The sequence below is a fragment of the Leopardus geoffroyi genome, chromosome B2 (assembly GCF_018350155.1).
Source record: "Leopardus geoffroyi isolate Oge1 chromosome B2, O.geoffroyi_Oge1_pat1.0, whole genome shotgun sequence".
In the NCBI taxonomy this organism is placed as follows: domain Eukaryota; kingdom Metazoa; phylum Chordata; class Mammalia; order Carnivora; family Felidae; genus Leopardus; species Leopardus geoffroyi.
The window spans coordinates 44602992-44630830 of record NC_059332.1 but is presented as its reverse complement, the minus strand read 5'-3'; the positions used below and the strand labels follow the sequence as shown (position 1 = coordinate 44630830).

At 38.7% G+C, this 27839-nt stretch overlaps 1 protein-coding gene across 2 annotated transcripts in view; it reads left to right on the top strand.

Moving 5' to 3' along the window:
• The window catches only part of LOC123608461 (24-hydroxycholesterol 7-alpha-hydroxylase), a 95336-nt gene that overhangs the window by 1472 nt on the left and 66025 nt on the right, over positions 1-27839 (top strand). For both annotated transcript variants that reach the window (XM_045498452.1, XM_045498451.1), the window contains exons 2-6: positions 13017-13152; positions 15822-15996; positions 17309-17458; positions 18376-18469; positions 26903-27010. In XM_045498452.1, the coding sequence (XP_045354408.1) occupies positions 13017-13152; positions 15822-15996; positions 17309-17458; positions 18376-18469; positions 26903-27010 (663 nt within the window). The remainder of the gene's footprint in view (positions 1-13016; positions 13153-15821; positions 15997-17308; positions 17459-18375; positions 18470-26902; positions 27011-27839) is intronic.

The window sequence follows — 27839 nt, the reverse complement described above, 5'->3', positions numbered from 1 at the left end:
TTTGTGTGTGGGGGGTGGGGGGAGGGGTAAGAGTCAGGGGTGAAGTTAATTTTTTTTCCCCAATCTGGATGGTCTCGTTGTTCTAATTGTTCCACTCTCCTTTCCTCACTGGTTGCCTTTGCAGCTTCTCAAAAATTAGTTGACCATATACATGTAGATCTATTTCTAACCTTTATATCCTAGTCCATTGATTTATATGCCCACTCCTTTGTTACTAGTACACTGTCTTAAATACTGTAGTTTTATAGTAAGTGTTTAAACCAGGCGGTGATAGCCCTCCATATTTCTCTGTAATTGACTTGGCATTCAAGATTCTTTGCATGTTATTATAAGTTTTAGAATTGGCTTGTCAATATGTATCATAAAGACTGTTGGAATTATGATTGGAAGTTTGTTAAATCTATTAGGAAGTTAGGGAGAATTGACTTCATAATAATATTAAGTCTTCAAAGCTATGAATACTGTCTATCTCTCCATTTTTTAGCTATATAATTTCTTTCAGAAATATTCTGTAGTTTTTTGTGATGCGATTGTTAGTAATTTAAGTATTTTATATTTGGAGGCGTTCGTGGATAAAATTGCTTTAATTTTTGTTTTCCAGTTGTATCCCGTTGAAACATAAAAAATACAATCTGTTCTCTTTATGTTAACTTTATTCCCTGTGACTTTGCTAAATTCACCCTATTAGTTCTACTAGCTAATTTGGAGATTCCTTAGGATTTTTATACATAAACGATATGTCTTATAAAAAGATAAATGTACTTCCTTTTTTTCTGATCTTTATGCTTTTTGTTTCTTTCTCCTATATTATTACCATCAGTAGGACTTATAACATGTTGTTGACTAGAAGTGGTGAGACTAGACAAGCTTGTCTTTTTCCTAATGTTAGCGGAAACACGTTCAGTATCTCACATTTGAGTGTGACGTTAGCAGTAGATTTTTCAAAGGTGCCTTTTTCAGTCCTGACCTTCAATCCATACCAAGAATTCGCAGATGCCACCAGGGAATTAAATAGCGATTTATTACCTGTTCATCTTTTCCTAACTGCCAGGGAAATCCTTATCTCACCTGGTTCTACCTCATCCTACACCAAAACAGAAGCCTTTGCATTTGTTTTAAAAGCTGCAAAGTATTCCCTAAATTATAGTTTCCTTCAACAGTGACTTAATAATTGACATACAGTAGTTTGTTTCCCATTTGTATGTGTGAAAATGTATCCATAGAATGAATGATCAGATTCAAAGTATAAAAGCCTTTATAATTTAGAGTGAAGTAGGAAATCTTTTGAGAGTGTTTTGAGCAGAGGAATGATGGGATTTGATTTAAATCTTAAAGGTTCACTTTGGCTGCTCTGTTAAAAAGGACTGTAAGAATAAAAGAAGGATAATTTGAAGGTTCTTCGCAGTAATTCAAACTTGAGGTCAAGTGGTTTGGAGATAGCAGTGGAAACTTGAGAGGCGGCTGGGTATATGTTGGGGGTGGAAGCAGCAGGATTTCCTGGTTAATTGCACGTGGTGGGTAGAAGAATGCGAAGGGTCCAAGATGGCTCCAAGAAGTTTGGTTTGAGTAGCTAGGGAATGGGAGTCCAGTGAGATCGCCATGATTGCAAGAACTTACTGAAAGGGAAGACGTTATCAGAAGTGCAGCTTTAGATACATAGGAGTTTGGAATGTTGACATTCCAAAGTAGTTGGATAAGTAGTTGGATAAATGAATTTGGAGTTAAGTAGTTGGATAAATGAATTTGGAGTTGCAAAAGACGTCCCGTGATGCACAGGTTCAACCTCTTTTGCCTGTCTTCTATAGCTATCATTTCCCCTAAAATTCTTTTCACATAATTCTATTTAATATTTTTTGCATTTCTATACTGTATTGTCTTTAGACTATTTCCTATAGTCTCCTTTGTGCTTCTTGTAATTATTATCTTTTATTTAGAAATGTCTTTATTGTTTCTTTCTTTCCTCAGTTCCTTTATCTCCTAATTTTCCTCTATTGTCTGGCTGTTTCTTCCATGCCTTCTTATGTTTCTTCTTTGCTTATTTCTTTCGCAGTTGGCAAAATTATTAGATTATTTTTTTTTTGATTCCAAAAATAATTTTGCATTACAGGTTTTAGGTGCCCTATGGCAGAATGTTTTTGGTGAGCTACTTCATCTGTAAGAAAGTTCTGATGTCCTTTTTTGCCCTTTTTTAAAGAATTTTTCTTACAGTGGTGACTTTTTCCTTTTTTGTTTAACCATATTTTTGTTTTTTTTTGTTTTTTTACCATTCATTTATTTCTGAGAGACAGAGAGAGACAGAACATGAGCAGGGGAGAAGCAGAGAGAGAGAGAGAGGGAGACAGAATCCGAAGCAGGCTCCAGGATCCGAGCTGTCAGCACAGAGCCCGACGCGGGGCTCGAACCCAAGAACTGTGAGATCATGACCTGAGCCCGGATGCCTAAGTGCCTCTATTTAACTGTATTTTAAGGTCTTAAGTTGTCTTGGACCAGCTGTCAGCAGGAGGTTTTGGCTGGGGGCAGTTGCTTTCCAGGTTTCTTGACAGAGCTCTTTTATCCTATCCTCCCTTGCTCCAGTGAAAATATAGTGCCTCTGTGTACCCATGGCTCCTCTGCTTTTTAGGATGCAATCTTTCACACTTGAGCTCTCACTGCCTTTCTTCAGTAGTGGCTGCTAGGAAAAGAGGTGACCCTTGTCTTCTCAGGTGTACTCTTCGCTTTTACAAGAAAGTGCTTTTGGGAGCCCACTCTCTGTGTTATCTTTTGCTACCTCCCTCAGTATCCATGGGCTGTTTATCCTAGCCCATCTCATAGTGGTTCCAACTCTGTAGACTTCCTTCTTCTATCTCAGAGTGGGTGTTTCTGGGCTTTTCCATTGTCGAACCCCTTGCACATGCTCCTTGTCTTTCTCACGGCGCTGTGATAGCTGCTAAGAGCAGAGCGAAGAGTTCTACTGGTTTCAAGTGCCGTGGGTCATGCTTTTTGTAGTTAGTAGATTTTCTTCTTGTTGTCTAGCTCAGTAATGTTTCTTGTGCACATATGTTTTTCTTCTTGTGGCTCTGGGTGGTTTCCAAGAAAGAGGTAGAACAATTCAGAAACACGTCACTGTGACATCACCACCAGAATTGAAAGGCTGTGTGCTTCTTTAAAGAAATGTGTGTGTGTTTTTTTTTCAAATAGGTCCATATTCTAAAGGCATGAACATACATACAATGAAAGGTCTTCGTCTCATCTCTGTCCTCTAACTGCTTACTTTCTCTTCCAACAAGAATGTTTCCATTCTCTTGTATCACTTTCAGAGATATTCTGTGAGTGAAAAAATAAAACGAAACGAATTAGGGATGTTTGCTTCTGAAAAGATGGGGTAGTTGTACTTTCCCCTATTCTTCCCACTAAGTACAGCTAAATATGAATTAAACATTATATATAAAACAAACGTGAGATGATTTTGCAAGGTGGAGAGAGGAGGGCTGATAGGCTAGCGACCTATGAACAGGATCTGATGAACAAAATGGTAGTGAATTTCCTTGATTTTTTTTCTGCTTCATATATCTGGATTGAGCTCTAGAAACGCCAGCAACCTAGAGATGCCAGTGGGCACAGGCAAAAAAGTAAGCCCCAAGAAAAGCCGACTCTCTCTAGGTAAAGGTCCAAAAAAGGAGCAGCCTAGCAAGATAGAAAAATTTTAGGCTGTAACTGCTCCAGGCAAACACCACAGGGGAAAAAAAAAAACATGGTGTCACCACAGTCAGCAAGTGCCAAGTGGAAAGGCTACCCCTGACTCCTAGCCAGGGTGAAATGAAGTAAAACTCGTCCCCTCTTAGCAATGGTAGTGGCAAAAGAGACCTAGAGGAGGATCTTGACTTTCCATACTGCTCAGCAATAATGAGGCCATCCCCACAACAGTGTTAATGGAGACCACACCTAGAGCATGGACTGTACCACCACTGAGGAATAACAAGCAGTCCCTCTCCTACTCACTGAGGTGGTGACCCATGAACCTTAGAGGGTGAGCCAGGATTTTCACCACCATTCAGCAATAAAGAGGCTGCTCTTCAAACACCTCCAGGCCAGTGGTGTCATGTGAGAGCAGTAATGAAAAACCCCTTCTTCTCCCAGCCAGAGTGATATAAGAAGAACCTAGAAGGGAGACTTAACTTTCACCCCCACTCAGCAGTAATAAGGAGTTCTTCTCTCCCCATGCTGAGTGATGAACGTAAATTTCCGTCCCCCTACCTGGCAACAATGAGGTGGCATCCCTTTCCCATATCAGAATAATGCCAAAGGAAGCCTGGAAAAATGTAACAGTTAAATAAAATCCAGCGTCATAACATTATATCCAAAATGTTCAGATTTTAGTAGAAAATCACTCCTCATACCAAGAACCAGGAGGATTTCAACTTGAATAAGAAGAGACAATCAACCGATGACACAGATATTAGAATGATCTGACAAGGATTTTAAGACAGCTATAATAAAAATGCTTCAACAAGCAATTATAAGCATGCTGGAAACAAATGTAAAAAAAAAAACAAAGTCTTAGGAAAAAACAGAGAGTCTCTGCGAAGAAATAGTACATATAAAGAGGAAACATAGAAATTTTAGAACTGAAAAATACAATAACTAAAAAAGAAAAAAATAACTTAGTGGATGAGTGCAATAGCACAATGGAGAAGAGTGAAAAGAATCAGTGAACTTCAACATAGGTCAATAAATTTACCCGATATGAAAAACAAAGAGAAGAAAGATTGAAAGCAAATGAGCAGAACTTCAGGGACTGTAAAAGACCTAATATTTATGTCATCAGAGTCCTAGAAAGGAGAAAGAGGGTGGAGCTGAAAAAGTATTTGTAGAAAGTAGAACTGAAAACTTCCCAAGTGTGGTAACAGACATAAACCTACAGATTTGAAAAGCCAAGCTAATCCCAAACAGGATAAACCCAAGGAAATCCATAGCAAAGCAAATGAAAGTCAAACTTCTGAAAACTAAAGACAGAGATAATTTTTAAAAGCAGCAAAAGACAAATGGAACCTTATTATGGTAGGAAAAGAAACTGGAATGATAGATTCTTCATCAGAAACCATGTAGGCCAGGAGGAATAGCATTCCATTTTTCAAGGGCTCAAAGAAAAGAACTGTCTGCCTAGAGTCCTATCTCCAGGACAAATATTCTTTAGGAATTAAGGAGGAATCAAGGCATCCTCAGTTAAAGGAAAATTAAGAGAATCTGCTGCTAGAAGACTAGCCTAAACAAATGAGTAGAGGTAGTTCTTTAAACAGAAAAGGACCAATGAAAGAACGAATCTTGGACATCAAGAAGGAAGAAAGGACACAGTAAACAAAAGATGTGTACGTGCAACAGACTTCTCTTCTTGAGATTTCTAAATCATTATCGGTGCCTGAAGCAACAATTATAACACTATTTGATATTGTCCTAGTTGTATGTAAGGGAACTACCTAAGAAAATTACATTACAAATGGGAGAGGGTAAAGGGACATAAAGAGAGATTTGCTTGAGTTGATAAAATGGCTACACTATGCAGCCACTGTGGAAGACAGTATGAAGGTTCCTCAAAAAGTTAAAAATAGAGCTACCCTATAATCCAGTAATTGCACTACTGGGTATTTACCCTCCACATACAAAAACACTAATTCAAACGGATACATGCACCCCAGTATTTATTGCAGTATTTATTTACAATAGCCAAGATATGGGAGCCCAAGTGTCCATTAACAGATGAATGGATAAAGATGATATGATACACACACGCACGCACACATATACATACAGTGGAATATTATTCAGCCATAAAAAAGAATGAAGTCTTGTTATTTGCAACAACATGGATGGAACTAAACAGTAAAATGCTAAGCAAAATAAGTCAGGCAGACAAAGACAAATACCATGTGATTTCACTTAAATGTGGAATTTAAGGAACAACCAAACAAAAGAAAAAGAGCGACAAACCAAGAAATAGACTCTTAACTAGAGAGAACAAACTGATGGTTACCAGAGGGGAGGCGGTGGAGGGATGGGTGAGATTGGTGATGGGGATTAAAGAGTACAGTTATCATGATGAGCGTTGAGTAATATATAGAATTGTTGAATCACTATATTGCACATCTGAAACTAATATAACACTGTATGTTAGCTATACTGAAATTAAAATAAAACACTTTAAAAAGTGGCTATACTAACTGACTATAAGTTATATATATCTAATGTAATACCTAGAGTAATCACTAAAAAACTCTACACAAAAGGTCCACTTAAAAATAGTATAAATAAGTTAAAATGGAATTCTAAACAATGTTAAAATAACACACAGGAAAGGAGATAAAACAGAAAAGCAAAACCCAGGGAGAATAAACAGAAAAATAAAAATAAAATAGCAGAGACTTAAACCGTAATATATCAATAATTTAAGTTATAAATGGTACAAATACAATTATTGAAAGATAGACATTTGCAAAATGGATTTAAAAGTGATCCACCTCTATGATATATACTAGAAACTCACTTCAAGTATAATGAAATAGGCAGGTGAAAAACAAAAAACTATGGAAAAAGATATGTAAGCATCAGTCAAAAGAAAGTAGGAGTGGCTATATTAATAGCAGAAAAAGTACCTTCGGAGCAAGTAAAATTACCAGAGACAGAGGGAGACATTATGAGATAATTTATGACCATTATAAAATGGTCAGAAGGAATTAGCAATTCTAAATTTGTACGCACCAAACAACAGAGCTGTAAATTATGTGAACCAAAAACCAGACCTGAAAGAAGAAACAGACAAATCCAGTTATAATTAGACACTTCGACAATGCTCTCTTAACAATGGGTAGAACAGCTAGGCAGAAAATCAGCTAGACTATAAAAGACCACCAACCCAACAGACCTAATGAATATGTGTAGAGCATTCTACCTAACAAAGCAGGTTATGTATTCTTTTCAAGTGCCCATGAGACATAGGACAAGATAGACTATATTCGGGTCCACAAAACCCCACAAAATTTAAAATGATTCAAATTGTACAATGTATTCTCTGACTACAGTGGAATGAAACTAGAAATCAATAACAGAAAGATGACAGGAAACTCTGAACACTTGGAAACAAACAGCATATTTGTAAATAACCTATGAGTTGAAGGGAAATTCTTGAGCAAAATAAAAAATCATGCTGAATCGAAAGAAAATAAAAATGCAACCTATCAGAAGTTGGGGGCACAGCTAAAGAAGTGCTGAGAGGGAAATTATTATCACTAAATATTTTCATTATAAAAGCACATAAGTGTGAAATGAATAAAGCTTGTCTTTGAACCCCTTCCCCACAAAAGAGCAAAATAAACCCCAAGCAAGCAAAAGGAAGGAAATATTAAAGAACAGAAATGAATGAAATTGAAATCAGGAAAAAAATAGAGAAAATCAGTGAAAGGAAGAGCCAATCCCTGACAAGATCAATTACTTTGAAAGACCTTCTGCAAGAAAAAGAGGACACAAATTACTAATGTCAGGAATAGAATGGGGCATATCACTGCAGACATCAAATGGATGATAAGGGAACACCATTAGCAACCCTACGCATAGAAATTTTGGCAACTTAGATGAAATGAACCAAGTTCCCCCCCAAAATGCAAACTACCACAACTATTCAGTATAAATTAGATAATTTAAATAGCCCTATACTATTTACAAAATTGAGTTCATAATTTCAAAACTCCCAAAAAAGGAAATCTTAAGACCCAGATTGTTCTACTGGAAATTATGCCAAATGTTTAAGGAAGAGTTGACATCAATTTTATACAATCTCCTCCAAAAAGTAGAAAAGAAGGGATCATGTCCCAGTGTATTTTATGAAGCTAGGATTACCCTGATACCAAACCAGATAAAGACAGCACAAAAGAAGAAAGCTACAGATCAGTATTCCTTATGAATAAAGATGCAAAATCCTTAAAATACCGGCAAATAAAATCCAGCAATGTATAAGTGAATTATGTGGCCTATGACCAAGTGAGGTCTATTCCAGGGGTTTAAGATGGGTACAATATTTGAAAATCAGTTAGTCCAAGCTCCCATATTAATAGGTAAGAGGAGAAAAAAAACCACATTAACATTAATTTGTACAGAAAAAGCATTTGACAAAATCCCACACCCATTCATGATTTTTAAAAACTCTCAGAAAGGTAGTAATAGGAGGAGACTTCTTCAACTCGATAAAGAATATCTACAAAAAATTTACAGATAACAGCAATCTTAATGGTGAAAGAATAAATGCTTCATCTCTGATTGGAAAAAAAGCAAGGATGTCTGCTGCCACCATTATTATTCCACATGGTACTGGAAGTTCCATGAGTGCAATAAAGCAAGAAAAATAAATAAGAGTCAGAGGGAAAGGAACAAATAAAACTGTCTCTGTTTGCACATGCTGTGGCTGTTTACTTAAAAAATCTGGAATTAACCGGTAAATCCAGCAAGGTCACAGGATACAAAGTCAACACACAAAAATTAGTTGTGTCGCTACATAGTAACAATGAACATGTACACATGGTAGTTAAAAATTCAGTGCAGTTGCTCAAAAAGAGAAATAGGTGTAAAAATTATGAAATGTGTATAGGACTTTATTCTGGAGACTACAAAACATTGATGAGAGAGATCAAAGACGTTAATGAAGAGACATACCGTGTTCACGTATTGCAGAAGTCGACATAGTAAAGATGCCAATTCTTCCTAGATTGATACACAGGTTTAATGCAAATCCTACCAAATTTCCTGTAAGGTGTGGATATAGACAAGATCATTTCAGAATTTATATGGAAAAACAAAAGAACTAGAATAGCTAAAATAATCTTAAAAAGAGGAATAGAATGGGAAGAGTCATTCTTCTCGATTTCAAGACTCATTACATAGCTACATTAATCAAGATTATGTGGGTGGAATGATAGATACAGAGATTGATGAAACAAAATAGAGCACTCAGATGTGCTAAATGTTCAATTTAATTGCAAATGCAATTTAATGAAATAAAGATAGCCTTTTCAGCAAATAGCAGTGAAGCAATTAGACACCATTAAGCCAAAAACAAAAACAAAACAAAATGAACCTTGACCTAAGTCTTCCATCTATATAAAAATTAACTCAAACTAGATCGTAGACTTCTATGTGAAACATAACACTATATGACTTTTAGAAAAGAATGAGAATGTCTGGGGCCAAAAAACTAGTTCTTAGACTTGACACTGAGAGCACAATGTATAAAAACAAAAACTGATAAATTGGACCTCATCCAAATTAAAAGCTTTTGTTTGTGAAAGACCCTGTTAGGAGACTGAAAAGACAGGCTGTAGACTGAGAGAAAATATTTGTAAGCCACATATCCAACAAGGGACTGCTATCTAGAATATATAAAGAACTCTTGACACTGAGCATTGAAAAAACCCCAACAAGTCAACTAAAGAAATGGCAAATGACATAGGAACAGGTTATTGAAGGGGATATGCAGATGGTAAATAAACACATGAAAAACGTTCAACATCATTAGACAATAAGGATATGCAAATTAAAACCACAATGAGGACCGCCTGGGTGGCTCAGTTGGTTGAGTGTCTGACTTGGGCTCGGGTCATAATCCCATGGTTAGGGAGTTTGAGCCCCACATCAGGCTCTATGCTGATAGCTCAGAGCCTGGGGCCTGCTTCAGATTTGTCTTTCTCTCTCTCTGCCCTTCCCTCGTTCATGTGTGCAGTATCTCTCTCTCAAAAATAAATAAATAAACAAACATTAAAGCCACAATGAGCTATCACTACACACCTATAAGAATGGCTAAATAAAAAATAGTGACAACCTCAGATCCTAGTAAGGATACAGAGAAACTCATATATTGAAACTCATACAGATCACTCATATCTTGCTGGTGGAAATGTCAAATGATGCAACTACTCTGGAAGGCACTCTGGCAGTTCTTTCAACAATGAAGCATGCAGCTGCCATATGACCCAGCCATTTCACTTCCGGGCCCTTATCCTAGAGAAATGAAAACTTAACCTTCGCACAAAAATCTGTGCATTAATGTTTATGGCAACTGTAATTGTAATAGTCCCAAACTGAAAAAAACACAAATGCCCTTCAACATGTTTAAAAAACACTGTAGTACATCCGTACCGTGGAGTACTACTCAGAAATGTGAAGGAATGAATTATTTTATTTAAATATTTATATTTATTTTTGAGAGAGAGAGAGTGAGGGAGGGGCGGAGAAAGTGGAAGACAGAGGTTCCAAAGTGGGCTCTGTGCTGACAGCAGAGAGCCTGATGCAGAGCTCAAACTCATGAACCGTGAGATCATGACCTGAGTGGAAGTTGGACACTTAACTAACTGAGCCACCCAGGTGCCCCAAGGAAGGAAAGAATTATTGGTACCTACTGCAGCCTGGGTGGATCTCAAATGAATTCTGCCAAGTGAAAAAAAAAAAAAAAAGCCAATCTGAGAAATTTCTATACTATGTGATTCTCTTTGTATAACATTCTGGAAATTCAGTATTATAGAAATGAAGACCAGGTTAGCAATTGCCAAGGGTTAAGGAAGAGGTGGGGGTGAGAGGGAAATGGAAACGACTATAAAAGGGCAGCATGAGGCATCTTTGTGATGATGGAAACGCTCTGTACCTTGACTTCATCAATACCGGCGGCCACAATACCAATGTGATACCATACTGTAGTTTTGCAAGATGTTAACACTAGGCACAACAGAGTAATGGCTACGTGGGGTTGCTCTGTATTATTTCTTATAACTATGCACTAGTCCGTAATTATCTCAAAATAAAAATTTTAATGAACCACCACACGAGGGCCATGTCTATGACATACTGTATTGCTTGCCTTTGCTTCGTAACACTCAGACATCATGCACAGAAGAACAAAAGCAAATCAAATAAGACCCAAAAAACCCTGTTAGCGAATTTATAACATCGCACATGATCATTTGCACGCTACAGTTTTGCGATAAGTTACCTTAAATACCATGCATCAGCAGTTACCTCAGTTATTCAATGTGTTTGAACTCATCTGTTCTGCACTGTGGCCTGGGTACCTATTATGTGTTACAGAGGCCACTTTCCTAATTGGAATTCTCATTTGAACAAAACTTTAACCAACAATGGAAATCCTTCATCTGCTTCTAAATATTGACTAACAAATAACTATAGATAAGGAATACTGGAAAGTCATGCAGATGTCCAGATCACCAGTGTAAGAAAATGAGACTTCACTGTTAGGCGGCTTAACGGTTACAAGCCCACAGTTGCCTGATCGGGCCCAACAGTGTGTCAGAGGAATGATCTCGTGCCATTTCAGGGTGGTCCTAGAAATGGTTGTAATATCGAAGTAGTGACAAGCATAATATTTCGAAATACTTACAGTAACAATGATGGGATATGAAAGTATGGGTAATTGTTCTAAGAATGTATATGTTGCATGTGGTATTGTAAAGTCAGAGCCGCCATAGGAGGAAATGAGAAGGAGGGATTGGAAGGAAGAAGTGTATTATACTCACAGGTCCGAGAGTGTGGCCACTGGATACCATGCAGGGCCACAGGGAAGAAAGAGTCAGGAGGCAGACATTAACAGCAAGAGAAAAGCCTGTGCCTGAGCCTTTGTTGGGGCTTCCTCAAGAAAGGCAAGCAGGGCAGGGAAAACAATTGAGGACTGGCTAGTTTGAATAATTCTTGCGGGCGTTGGGCCATACTGGTGGGGTCTACTTGCCTGGTACCTGGCCTTTGGATGATTTCAGGCAGGGGAAATACTGACTTGGTGTGTGAGGGTTAGATAAGGAAGTAGATGGTGATATAAACTCAAGGTTGGTTATTTTGCATGTGAAAGGTATGCTCCCGGATGGCTGAGCCCTTTGCTCCCTGGAAGAATTGGCTAGCCCCAGGAAGACAATCTCTACCCAGTAGTGAAACTCCAATGCCAGAGCATCAAGAATAAGAAATATAGTTAATATAATTGGCCCTGTGATGAACGGATGCCAAAGAGACACAGAATATAAGAGAATATAGTTGGAACAGTGGTTTCTTTCGATGATAGAGTCACAGATAAGATTGGGGTTTGTTTGCCTGCATTCATCATCGAAAAAAATACTAAATTACAATTTGAAGTCAATGAAAATAATGATATATTTTTCTCCCGATAAAGTCACGGACTTCCCGAAATCAAACTCTGGGCTAGTGTTTGTAGGCTGCTGGTGATCTGATGGAGGGCAGGAGTGATGATGTGGGATGACAGGGTGCATAAACATGGAGTTAAGAGAAGGTAAGAGTGTGGAATCCATGACGCAAGTGAGTGAGTGCAGACATTCCACAGGAGCAGGACGTCCCCTCTGTCCTAACCCAAAGGGAAGCATGGAGAATGGATACAAACGTGTATCTTTGCGAGATCTGGTGGTGACAATTTGAGAGCACCCTTACTTGATTGCCTCCGTTTTCCTCGTGAGCTACGAAGCCAGAACTCTCTCTGTGTGGCGTGGGTAGGGCAGGTATCCAAGGGAAATAGTAATTTTGGAAAGTGAGACAGTGAACACATTAGAGGACTTTTCAGGATCGCAGGACATTGTTGCGTGACCACAGATTTAAGGTAAAATCAGTCAGCTGTTTTGTATGTTTTTCTTGAACAAAATTGAGCAGTAGATTGCTCGTGAGCCTACTGCTGTCTGGAAAACAAGGTTCAAACATCACTGTTGACATAATTTCTAATAATTATTTCTAGTTATTATTTCTTACTACAAGAAAGGAAGCTTCAAACAAATAACATGATCAAAAGGAAGGTTAAGTATCAGGACAGAATAAATCATGATTTATATAATTTATATTTGGCTGAATCTGCCAAAATGTATAATGTTACTATATGTAAGCATAATAATTTGTGTCTTGCCTATAACTTCAGCACTGGGGTTCTTGTGTAACCCATGGCCCATAACTTATTTATTAGAAATGCTTCCTAATATCTGTATTTATGTGTTTTCTTCCAGTATGGACCAGTATTTACAGTCTTTGTTATGGGCACCCGAATGACCTTTGTTACTGAAGAAGAGGGAATTAATGTGTTTCTAAAATCCAAAGAAGTAAATTTTGAACTAGCAGTGCAAAAGCCCGTCTATCGTACAGGTAAAGAATATTTTCAGATAGTTTGTTTGAATACAGCATTGGTCCAAGAGCAGCTTTGGGTAACAACCCCTCACTCCTCTACCGAGAATGACGACAACCCTTATTTTATGCTCTAAAGTGGGAACATAAGATAGAAAGAACATTTGATGATTTTGCTAGTTGACAAACGAATTCTTGGCAGCCTCATTTCAGTCTTAACTAGACGTGTGTAAGAGACGAGGTTACCTCGCTGCTGTTTATTTGGAAAATATTCGGAATCTGTATCCTGTTACAGCTCCCACGATGTTCGCTGGGACATGAACATCTGCTGCCGTGTATACAGTGTTCTTCAGGCTATAGCTCTTGGCTTGATCACATGTTGCTACTCTGCTCACTGAAAGTAGAATTCCACTGCTTAGTAAGCCCTTTACTATGGCATTTCCTGACACATTCCATAGGGCTATTAAGGTAAGTGGGGCTTGGCGTCATGTAATCGGCGGCCTTTTGTTCTCCATCCTCAGAGACTGCTGGATTGTACTTACCAGCATGCTTCTGGTGTGACCGTCCACTTTATTTCTTCCCAGGCTGCAAACGTGTGGTGCTGAAGCCATTTGTCCTCCCAAGAATGCAGAGCGATTGCATTTTTGTGCCTGATTCTTCTTTTCCTTGGTTTCTTTTTCTTTTCTTTTCTGGTTTTTTTTTTTTTTTTTTTTGCTTTTTTCTTAGTTTTTCTCTTCATGTAGCCTCTCATGCATTTCTTACCATTAAAACAGAACGGTTTTAAAAGCTGTGAGTGACCGATAGCATGATGATCATTTCTTTTTGCTTGCATGAAAATCACATGTTGGCCAAATTCTTTGACGATTTAGTGCTTCTTAATATTTAAACTGTGGAAGGGGCGCCTGGGTGGCGCAGTCGGTTAAGCGTCCGACTTCAGCCAGGTCACGATCTCGCGGTCCGTGAGTTCGAGCCCCGCGTCGGGCTCTGGGCTGATGGCTCAGAGCCTGGAGCCTGTTTCCGATTCTGTGTCTCCCTCTCTCTCTGCCCCTCCCCCGTTCATGCTCTGTCTCTCTCTGTCCCAAAAATAAATAAACGTTGAATATTTAAACTGTGGAAGTCCAGAGGCACCTGGGTGGCTCATTTGGTTAAGCGTCCGTTTTCGGCTCAGGTCACGATCTCACAGTTCGCAGTTCAGGCCCCGCGTAGGGCTCCACACTGTGCAGACCCTGCTTGGGATTCTCTCTCTCTCCCTCTCCCTCCGAGCCCCTCCCCCACTCATGCTGTCTCATCTCTCTCTCTCTCTCTCTCTCTCTCTCAGAATAAATAAACTTAAAAAAGTTAAATAAATAAACTATGGAATTCCAGATCAAAGAATAGAAATATTCTGAAGGCTCTTGATCTGTATCTTCATATATCCCTCCAGAAAAATATGCCAACCTCTCATGTGTTAGGGCTGCATAGAAGTGGCCAAGTTTTTTCACCTCTGCCTCCACTGGGGACTTTCATGTTTAAATATTTCTATTTAATAGACAAAATATGTTAATATAAGTACTCTTGAGCCAGCTTCCTTTGCCTCTCGTACATTCCCCTGCTACAGAGATGTATGCTCAGGAGATCTAAACATTATTTTTAATGAACTTGTATAAAATGTAACCTACCCATAATAGGCTGATAAATATAAAACCAAACATTATTTTTTTTGCAAAAGTTACTTTGCCGACAATAAAAGAGGATTAAAGAAAAATATGTAAGACTAGTGAGTTTAAAAATTCATACTCTTACTGGCCAAACTCAAGCAGGAGTGTGTGTGTATCATGGAAGGATCATGAACAAACACTAATGCAAAGGAACAAGAGCTACTCATGGGATTAGGAAAGGCCTCCTGGTGGAAGTGATATTCAGTAAAACACTTAAAGGAGAAAAAGAAGTTGGCAGGATAAATGTGTGGCTTATAGTTGTGGGTGTGTGGGAATGGGGTGAGGCTGGTCAAGTAAAGAGTTTTGAGCAAATAGTACATCTCATAAAAATGATGGGAAATATAAATATTAGAATATACTGTACCTGGAATACAAATCTCAGGAGGGGGGGCAGGAAGGGGCTGGAAATGTCACGGGAAAACTAGAAAGGTAGTAGAATGCCTTGTAAACTTTGTTAAGGATAGGAAGCCAACGAAAGCCTAACATGGAAATAAGTGGTGCCTGGGTGGCTCAGTCGGTTAAGGGTCCGACTTCGGCTCAGGTCGTGATCTCACCTCAGTTTCTGAGTTGGAGCCCTGCGTTGGGCTCTGTGCTGACAGCTTGGAGCCTAGAGCCTCCTTCAGATTCTGTGTCTCCCTCTCTCTCTGCCCCTCCCCCACTCATGCTCTGTCTTTCTCTCTCTCTCAAAAATAAACATCAAAACTTTTTTTTTTAAATAAATAAAGATAAAAATAAAACCACTACATTTATGTTTCCCAGAGGTCCTCCGAATCACCCACTTGTAGATCACCCCTTAGAGTGAATCTCCCTACAGACTTTTACTGACTCACAGGATAGGTCGACTCTTCACCTGCTCTTATTTGTGGGAGGCAATTTTATGTAAGGGGAGGACTTTGGATCTAGTCCCTCCTGACCAAGTAATAGTAGATGTAGGTTGACTATTTGCTTCAAGGAGTCATTGCTTCTTTTGAAAATAGTTTTCTCTGTTTATAGCATCGATTCCAAAAAATACTTTTTTAACACTGCATGAAAAACTTTATGTCACGATCAAAGGGAAAATAGGGACTGTGAACCTATATCAATTCACTGGACAACTGACTGAGGAACTACATGAGCAACTGGAGAAATTAGGCACTCATGGGACAATGGAGCTGAGCAACTTCGTAAGGTAAATAGTTGCATTAGTAGGGGTTAATCTTGTAGGGTTTTTGCATGTGGGTCTTTTTTGGGGGGGGGAGGATAAAAAAATCTGCAGCCAGTGCATTGAACGTAAAAAATTATCTGGTGGATTAATGAAGTCTAAGTAGGTAATTATGAGATTATATTAATCTTTTCAATTCTAATTAAAAGGTAGTTTTTAGTTAGCACACCAATTTTAAGGTGAGCAAATAAGCCCATACAATCATTTTAAAACATTTATAGTAATTTCTCTTTAGTGATGCCATGCCACATAGAACACATCTACCTAGAGGGGATGCTGATAGGTAAGACGGGGAAGGGCAGTGGAGGAAGCCAAATGGCCTCAGCTGTGTTCTGAAGCTTTCTGGCAAAGGTCAGGGCTGGGCATGGGGAGCCATGAGAAAAATTCCCAGCATGCATAAGGAGATTTGGTAAATTGAAGTTACCACGTCGGCCATTTTTCCATCTCACTGGGATGCCGAGGGCAGGATTCAATAGTTCAGATTCATAATAAAAGAACAGCGTTTAATATTTCGTTAGAGGTCCAACAAGAGAGAGAGAGGAAAACAAACCAAAAAACAAAATAAGCAGCCATCCAAACTTGTAGCATGCCCAGTACCTACAACAGAACAAAGCAAATTCTTGGATGTCTTTGAAACTTTGGGGGAAGCAGATCCTGAAAAACTAGTGAAGAAGGGATGGTAAATAAAAATGAAACAGTACTTGGTGTCACTAGTCTAAGTCGTATTAATAATCTTTGATTTTTTTTCACTTAAGTATGCCACAGTAATCATTTAATTTACTTATGGCAAAACTTAATGATGATAGGTACTGTATTTCAGTACTCAGTGGTTCAGATCTGTGGGATCCTGTGAGAGCTTGGGAAATTTGGTAACTAGTGTTGCCCTGAGTCTTTGGTTATTTTTTGCTGCTCTCTAAAATCATGGGCTGTATCTTAGTTATTGGTATTACTTGCTAAGTAAGCGCTTGTTGAAATTACATTGAGTCAATTTATTTCTGGCGTATCATCTCACATTTGTCAAGATCTAACAATGCTTGCTTAGAAAGCATTTTAAAATCTTCAGAGAAATAAACCAAAATTTCAGTTACCCCTAAGTTATCTTGACCACAGTGAGCAAATATTAAAACCTTTTAAGAGTAACACTTTCCCAAAAGAATCTGTGGCACATTATTATCTACCCCTAATATATATTTAATAAAGTAACACCCTTTTTTTTGTATCCTGTACCTTTCTTCTTTGGTCATTGGGTCTGACTTTTCATGTGTTTTTATCTTTGTAGGCATCTGCTTTATCCGGTTTCAGTGAATATACTCTTTCAAAAAGGTTTGTTCCCCACAAATGAGAGAAAAATCAGGGAGTTCCATCAGCATTTTCAAGCTTACGACGAAGGTTTCGAGTACGGGTCCCAGATGCCAGAGTGTCTCCTAAGGTAGAGAGATTTTCCCTATAATTAATTAACCAACCAAGCTCCTCCCAGAAATACATACCTGTCTCATCTTCCTCCTCTGAGTAGGGAGAGCGGCATCCAAGTGGAAGACACAAAAGCTACTTCTCATGATCAGATTTTGTTTGTGGTTTGTGTTTAAATTATTGGAGGAACTGAAGAAGAGAGAGATGCATTCTTTCCTTTTTTTTGTTTAATTTTGAGGAGCAAAAATGAGACGGGAGAGAGGGAAAGCGAGAGAGAGAGTGTCAGAATGAAACGAAGAATTTCTCTCATTTACTGCTTATTATTATCACAGTCGTGGCTGTAGTTTGGAACCATGCTAAATCACCAAGTATCATCGATCATAGATGTTGTTGTTTTTAGTCTCTCTGAGGCAAAAGGAGACATGGTCAAATGTATTTCTCACGGTTGGCTCCCATGGTTTGAATGCAAAATAACACATGAATTCTTAAATGCCTTAGCAGCTGGTCTGCAGTAGTGGCTGGTCAGATAATATTAAAAAGATCATAGCCGGTTGGTTTCACCCGGCTTAAGCCAGTCCTCAGTCCCTGTGCAAGTTTTTCATCCTCCAGCAACTGACAACAGCCCGAGTAAAAGTAGGGCAAGCAGGTCATACTCTTTTTTTTTTTTTTTTTTTTTTTTGTATTCGATGCCAATCCTGTAAGAATGCAAACATTTATTCGCAAAAAAAAAAAAATCACTAAAAATGTGGCTGCCTTGCCCCCTCGATTTTTCTTGTGGACTAGAAAGTCTGAAGGAAGACCTCGCATGAAATTCTGGCAAAACTGAAGACGAAGTTTGGAGAAATAATTCCATAGATATTCCCCCTTTCGCGCCGTGATCGGTTATTCCTGAAGTGCTTTCCCGTTAACTTATGCACCTACTTTTTCCTCACCCAGTCACTGGTCGAAATCCAAAAAGTGGCTTTTAGCACTCTTTGAGAAAAACATTCCCGATATAAAAACATACAGATCTGCGAAAGATAATTCCGTGGTAAGTATCCCTTAGTTGTTTTTTTTTCTAAAATATGTGGGACGAAAGCAGTCATAAGCTATGGTTTTTAAAAGATGTTTTGCTAAAAACTCATAAGATTGTTCAGGTGACATGTTTGTGTCAAGTACCGTGTTGGATGTTTACGTACATTAATCTGTGGCTACATCCTCACAACAATGAGGTAGGTATTATTGGTCTTCTACATAAAGAAAAAAACTGAGGCTACGGCAACAACATATAACAAGATGCTCAAGGTTTTACTGATTTATGTATCCTACAGTTGTGTCAGCAATGGTAGGTAGGAATTATGGTGCATCAGGCAAGGAGAACAAAGCTCCATAGACTTTGTTCTTCATGCCACTACCACTGGTTGTTTCTCTCTTCAAACGCAAGGATGTGGTAAGATATAATTTGAAAAGCAATGCCCTGGGAGCCACTGTCCTAAGGGTCCTAGATCTGTGGTTCTTCAGGTGTGGTCCCTAGACCAATGGTACCAACATCGCCTTGGGACCACTCAATCGGAAACTCTAGGGTGGAGCCCACCAGTCTGTGCTTTGATGGGCCTTCCAGGTGGTTCTTACACTTGCGTAATGAAAGGAAGAAAGGTTCTCAGCCCTGTCTGCTCATCAGAATCTCTGGGAACCTTTGAAAACTATCTGATTCTCCAGACTTCTCCTACCCTCCACTGATCAGAGACTGGGATTCACTGAGTCTGAGCGCGGGCTCAAGTTCGGTCTCCAGTCACATGACCTTGGGAGTGGCACCTCGCCTCTTGGCCTCAGTTTCTTCACCTGCCTCATAGAATGTGGGGCTTAAATGAGTTAATATTTGTGAAGCAATTAGAGAGTAGTGAGGACCACATCAGAGCTTACACCATGTGATTATCATTAAAAATCAGATCTTTTTTTTTAAATATGAAATTTATTGTCAAATTGGTTTCCATACAACACCCAGTGCTCATCCCAAAATGTGCCCTCCTCAACACCCATCACCCACCCACCCATATATGTAGATATATATATTAGGGGTAGATAATACCCATCACCCACCCACCCATATATGTAGATATATATATTAGGGGTAGATAATACCCATCACCCACCCACCCATATATATAGATATATATATTAGGGGTAAATAATAATGTGCCACAGATTCCCTCCCACCCCTCATCAACCCTCAGTTTGTTCTCAGTTTTTATGATTCTCTTATGCTTTGGCTCTCTCCCTCTCTAACCTCTTAAAAATCAGATCTTTTAGTATTTACAGATGATACCAAACATCTCTGTTTGCTTGCTTTTATGTTATGATAGCAAGTGTTATCACAAGCAACTCTGCTTAACACTGGAGAGGAAGGTCGCTTTAGAAAAATAGGGATGTGTAAATGCTTAGGTATCTCCCTCCTAAATAAAGACAACAGAAAGCTACTCTGGAATGCCCTTTATTGATAAATGATGTTGCAGCTAAGGATTCTATTTTATAAACAGACCCAGACAAATACATTTTTGTTTGCATAATTTTCCAGGATTGAGGGGAAAAGCCCCATGTGTGTAAAAGATTCATCCAGATAGATCTGCAATTTGTGGGTCTGGAAACAGGGTTTTTAATGCCACAGCTAAACTCTCCACTGACAATACTTCTAGAGTAACATTTCTCATTCCTATTTTGAAGAAAGGAGGCATTTTTTTTTTTTAATGTTTATTCATTTTTGAGACAGAGAGAGACAGAGCATGAATGGGGGAAGGTCAAGAGAGAGGGAGACACAGAATCGGAAGTAGGCTCCAGGCTCTGAGCCATCAGCCCAGAGCCCGACGTGGGGCTTGAACTCACGGACCGCGAGATCATGACCTGAGCCGAAGTCGGATGCCCAACGGACTGAGCCACCCAGGCGCCCCAAAAGGAGGCATTTTTAATCATAGGTACTCCAACTTGCTATTTGAATAGAGACACATTTTGAACTTTGCTGAAGATAGTCCAACATTTAAGACTTTAGGACAGAGGCACCTGGGTGGCGCAGTCGGTTAAGTGTCTGACTTCGGCTCAGGTCATGATCCCATGGTTCTGGGGTTCAAGCTCCACATCAGTCTCTGTGCTGACAGATCAGAGCCTGGAGCCTGCTTCAGATTCTCTCTCTCTCTCTCTCTCTCTGCCCTTTCCCTGCTTGCGCTTTCTCTCTTTCTCTAAAAAAAAATTAATAAACACTTAAAAAGTTTTTTTAAAAGACTGGGAAAGAACTCAGTTTGAACATTCATGAGAAGTTTTCATTTTTTTGTGTATCATTTCTGTTTCTTCCAACAGTGTTCACACTGAGCTTGTGTTTTGTACCCAGTTTTTTTTTTTTAATGTGGGCTAAGAAGAAAATAAAAGATTCTGTTGTCTTCTACTGTATAAGTAGATTTCAATGGCCTAGTTAAGCAGAAGACTGGAAGAAGTTTTTGTTTTTTTAAAATATTACACACACATTTCATCACATTATAAACATCAAATGTGGTGATTTCTCTCTTGTTATTCTAGATGTATATTAAACTAGTATTTTCATTTAAAATTAAGACTGCACCTACAGAATAGCATATCCAGAGAATGAAATCCATCTATAGGATTTTTCATGAGGTACAAACTTTGTGTTGCAACAATTTACGTTGTATGATAAAACCTAGGATTTTCAATTTTGCTAATCCATTGTCACAAAAACAGTAACAATGAGACATCGGTAGCATTTCTGTGGTGCTTACTCCGTGCTAGGTGTACTGTTACACATTCCACAAGTTCATGACTCATTTTTCACAACCACTGTAATACCTAGAAAACTGGGGATTATTAAAACCAGAAAGCTGAGGATTAGGGTGGTTAATCACTTTTGAAACATTACATGCCTTTGTAAGTAACAGCAATAGTCTCCCATCATGTATTTTCTTTGATAGTGATTTAACAGTTATTTCTCGTATCATAAGACCCGAAGCAAAACTACTAACGTTAAAATGCAGTTCTCTTAATCCCTAATCCATGAGAGTTGTGGGTTGTATCTCTCATGGGGCAGTATAGCGTAGTAGCTGAGAGTATGGGCTCCAGAGCCAGGACCTGGCTCAAAGGGTATGAATCCCAGCTCAATCATCGACACGCTGCCTGTCCCTGGCAAAGTTCCCTAACTTAATTGTGCTTCAGTTTCCTCAAATGTAAAACGGTGAAGATAATGGTATCTACTTCTTGGAATCGTGGTGGGGATTGGATGGTTAAATACTTGTAAAGCCCATAAAACAGAACTCGCCTTAGCAGGCAATGACTAGGCATTAGCTACCATCATTTCTGTAACCTAAACCTGAGTTATTTAAGGCTCCAAGTGCATGAGTAGCTCAATGAAAATGGTACAGTGTCTGAATTCCTTCCCCCTGATGGGAAATGGCCACTGATAAAGGGGTGTTCAGGAAACCTCCCAGTGAAGAAAACATGCTTAGGGAATTTAATTTGTGTGGTGACCCGAGAGCAACTGTAGGTGGTCTTGGATGGGGCTCTGAGCTTAGTTGGCACCATTCCAGTCAAATATCAGTTCTCTTCATGTTGCGGTATTTATAATATATACTGGCTTGACGATACTTTCTTCATGGTGTATAGGCTGAGAATCTTTGTGGAAAATGGGGAAAAGATTTTTTCTTGAATTCTTCAGAGATCTGTGTTTCTGTGTTGCTGGCATTTTCCTAAAAGCAGAGGTTTATTATTTTTTTATTTTATTTTTTATTTTTTAAAATTTATATCCTAATTAGTTAGCATCTAGTGCAACAGTGATTTCAGGAGTAGATTCCTTAGTGCCCCTGACCCATTTAGCCCATCCCCCCTCCCACAGCCCCTCCCGTAACCCTCAGTTTGTTCTCCATATTTATGAGTCTCTTCTGTTTTGTCCCCCTCCCTGTTTTTACATTATTTTTTGTTTCCCTTCCCTTATGTTCCTCTGTTTTGTCTCTTAAAGTCCTCATATGAGTGAAGTCATATGATTTTTGTCTTTCTCTGACTGACAAATTTCACTTAGCATCATACCCTCCAGTTCCATCCATGTAGTTGCAAATGGCAAGATTTCATTCTTTTTGATTGCCGAGTAATACTCCGTTGTATATGTATACCATATCTTTATCCATTCATCCACCGATGGACATTTTGGCTTTTTCCATTCTTTGGCTATTGTTCATAGTGCTGCTATAAACATGGGGGTGCATGTGTCCCTTCAAAACAGCACACCTGTATCCCATGGTTAACTGCCTAGCAGTGTGATTGCTGGGTCATAGGGTAGTTCTATTTTTAGTTTTTTAAGGAACCTCTGTACTGTTTTCCAGAGTGGCTGCACCAGCTTGCATTCCCACCAACAAAAAGGAGAGGTTTATTTTTTAAAAATTGTCAAAGTGCTATTATGTACTAAGTTTTGTTTTAGGCACTTTATAGGTAGTAACTGATTTAATTCTCATAACAATCCTATGAGGTAGATACCATGTTATGGCCATTTTATTGATGAGCTTAAAGCAACTTGTCCAAGGTTACCCAGGTCTTGAGTAACTAAACCAGGTTCTGGTTACACATAAGGATCTTGGAAGTTGCAACTGCATCCTAACAACAAGCAGCAGGTGGAATGGACCAATGTTGGAATTATCAGACTGAGACTTTGAAACAACTGGGGTCTATGCAGAAAATAGACTGAATGCCAGAACAGATGGACAATGGAGGCAGAGAGATGGAAATCCTTAGAATGAGCCAAAATTAAATGCTAGGTATAATAAACACTATAGCAGAAATGAAGAATGCCTTTGATGGACTTATTTGTAGGCTGGCGGAGCTGAGAAAAGAATCTCTGAGCTGGAGGATGTATCAGTTGAATCCCCAAAAACTGAAAATCAAAGGGAACAAACACTGAAAAAAAATACAGCAGAACATCCAAAGACTGTGGAAATGTGGGACAACTACAAAAGACATAGTATACATATAATGGGAATACCAAAAGGAGAAAAAAAAGGGAGAAAGGAACAGAAGACATATTTGACAATGATAATGACAGAATTTTCCCCCATTTAATGTCAGACACCAAATCATAGATCCAGGAAGCTCAGAGAACATCAATCATGTAAACACCAAAAACTACACCTCAGCATATTACTTTTCAATTACAGAAAACCAAAGATAAGAAATCCCAAAAGAAGCCAGAAGGAAAAACTCCATATCTCCAGGGGAACAAAGATGAGAATTACATCTGACCTCTCCTTAGAAACCATGCAAGCAAAAAAAGAGTAGAGTGAAGTATTAAAAGAGTCGAGTGAGAAAAAAAGCACCCCCAGTCTGGAATTCTATACCCTGTGAAATTATCCTTTAAAAGTGAAGGAGAAATAAAGACCTTCTCAGACAAACAAAAGTTGAGGGAATTTGTTGCCAATACACCTTCTTTATAAGAAATATTAATAAAGCAGTTCTTTGCAGAGAAGAAAAATAATATAGGTCAGAAACTCAGATCTATATAAAGAAGGGAAGAGCATCAAAGAAATAAACAAAGTTGAAATAAAAATGTGTTTTCCTTAATCTTAACTGATCTAACAGATATAATTTGCTCAAATTATAATAGCAACAATGTATTTGATTTTATATATATATATATATATATATATATGCACACTTATGTGTGCTTGTATATAAATGAAATTACATATGGTTATTTGGTTGTCTCTCTATAGTCTTTATCATATCTTTCTGTAATAAACTGGTAATCCAGTAAATAAAATGTTTCTCTGAGTTCTGTGAGCCCCTTTAGCAAATTAATTGAACCTCAGGAAGGCGTTGTGGGAACCTCTGATTTTTATAAGTACAGATAACAACCTGGAGTTGCAGTTGGCATCTGAAGCCCAAGGAGAAGGTTTTTGGAACCTCCAGCCTGTTGGTCCAAAGTCCAGGTAATAACCTGGGCTGTGACTGGCATCTGAAGGGCAGGTGCAAGGGTGGAGAAAGGGTATAATCTTGTAGGACTAACAAGTCCAGGACTAACAAGTCCTGACAGACTAACACTTAACCTGTATAATCTCATGCTATTTCTGGGTAGATAGTGTCAGAATTGAATTGAATTATAGGGCACCCAGATACTGTCCTGAATATCATTTATCGTTGTTTGAAACTTCCCTCCCCCACTCCCCATACACATACATATTAGACATTGGTACCAGAACCCCATAGCAAAGATGTCCTCTTTACCACTCCTTTTCAACATGATGCTGAAAGTGCTTGCTAATACAGTAAGTCAAGAAAAGGAAATTAAAGTTACATTTATCAGGACAGAAGACATAAAACTATCTTTTTTCTTAGATGCCATGATCATATGTATTGAAAATCCAAAAGAATCAACAGACAAACTATTAGAACTAATAAGCAATTATAGCAAAGTTGCAGGAGACAAGTTAATATACAAAAGTTAATTGCTTTCCCATATACCAACAGTGAACGAGTGGAGTATAAGATTAGAAACACAATACCATTTACATTAGTATCCCCCCAAATGAAATATTTAGGTATAAACTTAACAAATGATGTATAAGATCTGCATGAGGAAAGCTACAAAACTCTGATGAACAAAACCAAAGAACCAAGTAAATAGAGATTTTATGTTCATGGATAGGAAGATTCGATATTGTCAAGATGTCAGTTCTTCCCAACTTAACCTATATGTTCAATGTAGTCTCAGTAAAAACTCCAGCAAGTTATTTTATGGATATCAGTAAACTGATTCCACAGTTTATGTGGAGAGTCAAAAGACCCAGAATCACCAGCACGATATTCAAGGAGAATAACAAAATTCTTCAAAAGAGCAATGCTCCCCAACTGCAAGATTTATTGTAATGCTACAGTCGTCAGGGCAGTGTGGTATTGGTTAAAGAACAGACAAATAGATTGATGGAACAGAATAGAAAACCCAGAAATAGACCCTTTTAAATATAATCAACTGACCTTTGACAAAGAAGCAAAGGCAATATAAAGAAACAAAGATAGACTCTTCAACAGATGGTGCTAAAACAGTTGGGACACCCACATGCAAAAAAAAAAAAAAAATCTAGACACAGATCTTATACAGTTCACAAAAATTTACTCAAATGAGTCACAGACCTAAGTGTAAAATGCAAGAGTATAAAACTACTGGAAGATAACATGGGAGGAAACCTGCTTGACCTTGGGGTATGGTGATGCCTATTTAGGTATCACACCAAAAAATACAACCCATGAGAGAAGAAGAAAGCGTATGAAAAGATGGTCCACATCATATGTCATCATATGTCAGTGAAATGTAAATGAAAACAACACTGAACTACCACGACACTCATTCCGTCCAGAATCCGGAACACTGACAACACCACCGGTGTTGCTGGTGAGGATGCAAAGCAACAAGAACTCTCATTCATTGTTGAGGGGGAAAAATGGTACAGACACTTGGGAAGACACTGGTGGTTTCTTATAGAAAACAGCAACAACAACAACATACTCTTACCATAAAATGTAGCAATTATGCTGCTTGATATTTGCTCAAATGATTTAAAAACTTATGTTCACACAAAAAACCTGCACGTGGATGTTTACAATAGCTTTATTCATAACTGCTAAAACTTGAAGGCACCAAGATGCCCTTTAGTAGGTAAATGGATACACTGTGGTACATCTAGGGACTGGAATATTGTTCAGCACTCAAAAGGAATGAACTATGCAGCCATGAAAAGACATGGACAAACCATAAATTCATAGCACTAAGTGAAAGAAGCCCATCTAAGAAGGCTACGTAATGTATAGTTTCAACTGTGTGACACTCTGGAAAAGGCAAGATGTGGAGAAAGGAAAAAGACCAGTGGCTGTTGGAGAGGAAGGAGAGGTAAATTGGCAGAACACAGAGGATTTTTAGGGTAGTGAAAATAATTTGTGTGACATTGTAATGCTGTCTGCATATCATCATGCATTTGTCCAAACCAATAGAGTTTATAATGCCAAAAGTGAACCCTAAGGTAAACTACGGACTTTAGGTGATTATGATGTGTCTGTGTCCTTGATCCATGGTAAAAAAAAAATACCATTTTGGTGAATGATATTAATAGTAGGGAAGGCTGTACATGAGTGGGAGTGAGGGTCATATGGGAAGTCTTTGTACCTTCCTCTCAATCTTATTGTAAACCTAAAACTGCTCTAAAAAAACTAAAGTCTTTAAAAAAAAAAACCAAAAACCTAAGCCAGAATTTGAACCAGTGCATAAAGCAGCAGAGCCCCTACTCCTAATTACTATCCTGCTGGTAAGAATACATATCCCTTAGCATGCCTCAAGCTGCAAGGCTAGGAATGGCAGAAATAGCTTATTTGAAAAATATGCATGCTCTTTGTTTATTAACAGCACTCTTTGTCACGTAGCTGTGATTTGACAGTATGTATTTCTTTTAAACAGACATTAATGCAGACTTTGCTGGATATCATAGAGATGGAAAGAAATGAAGAAAAGAGCCCCAACTATGGGCTTTTAATACTTTGGGCTTCTCTGTCCAATGCTGTCCCTGTAAGTATATTAGTAAAGTAAGGGTTACAGTTCTGTCTACTGCAATTTCAAGTTTTTTTCCTTCGTTTTTCCTTCTGTTCTTTCTATTATGGGAAAGAAAAAAGACAGCAGTGGATCTGGTTGTGAGCTAGGAAAACAAAACTCACATGGCTAGTAAAATCTGATAAAACCACAGAGGAGGCAAAGCAGAGATCTCAAGTGAATTCTGCCCTCTGCAAGGCAGCTCGTCCCAGGCTAAGGGAAAAACTTGCACTTTGGGGTCGATTGTGACAACACTGCTTATGGAGCACTTTCTTTGTCAGGCAACATGCTTAGTATTAGCGCTTGAAATGAGTAGGTCTTGGGGCGCCTGGGTGGCGCAGTCGGTTGAGCGTCCGACTTCAGCCAGGTCACGATCTCGCGGTCCGTGAGTTCGAGCCCCGCGTCGGGCTCTGGGCTGATGGCTCAGAGCCTGGAGCCTGTTTCCGATTCTGTGTCTCCCTCTCTCTCTGCCCCTCCCCCGTTCATGCTCTGTCTCTCTCTGTCCCAAAAATAAATAAACGTTGAAAAAAAAAATTAAAAAAAAAAAAGAAATGAGTAGGTCTTGACTCTAACATTTTACTGGGGAGAGAGTAGGCAAATGGATAATTTGAGACAGAATTGGGCTGGAATCAAGATATCCCCCTCCAGAGCTGTGGAATCTCAAAGAGGTAACTTCAACCCTCAGCCTCCATTTCCTTTTGGGTAATGAAGGGATAATACAGCTCCTGGTATGGTCCTAGGACTTGGGTACTTAATGAGTGGTGACTCTCATTTCTCTACAAGATTGTTGCAAGGATTCAGTGAGATA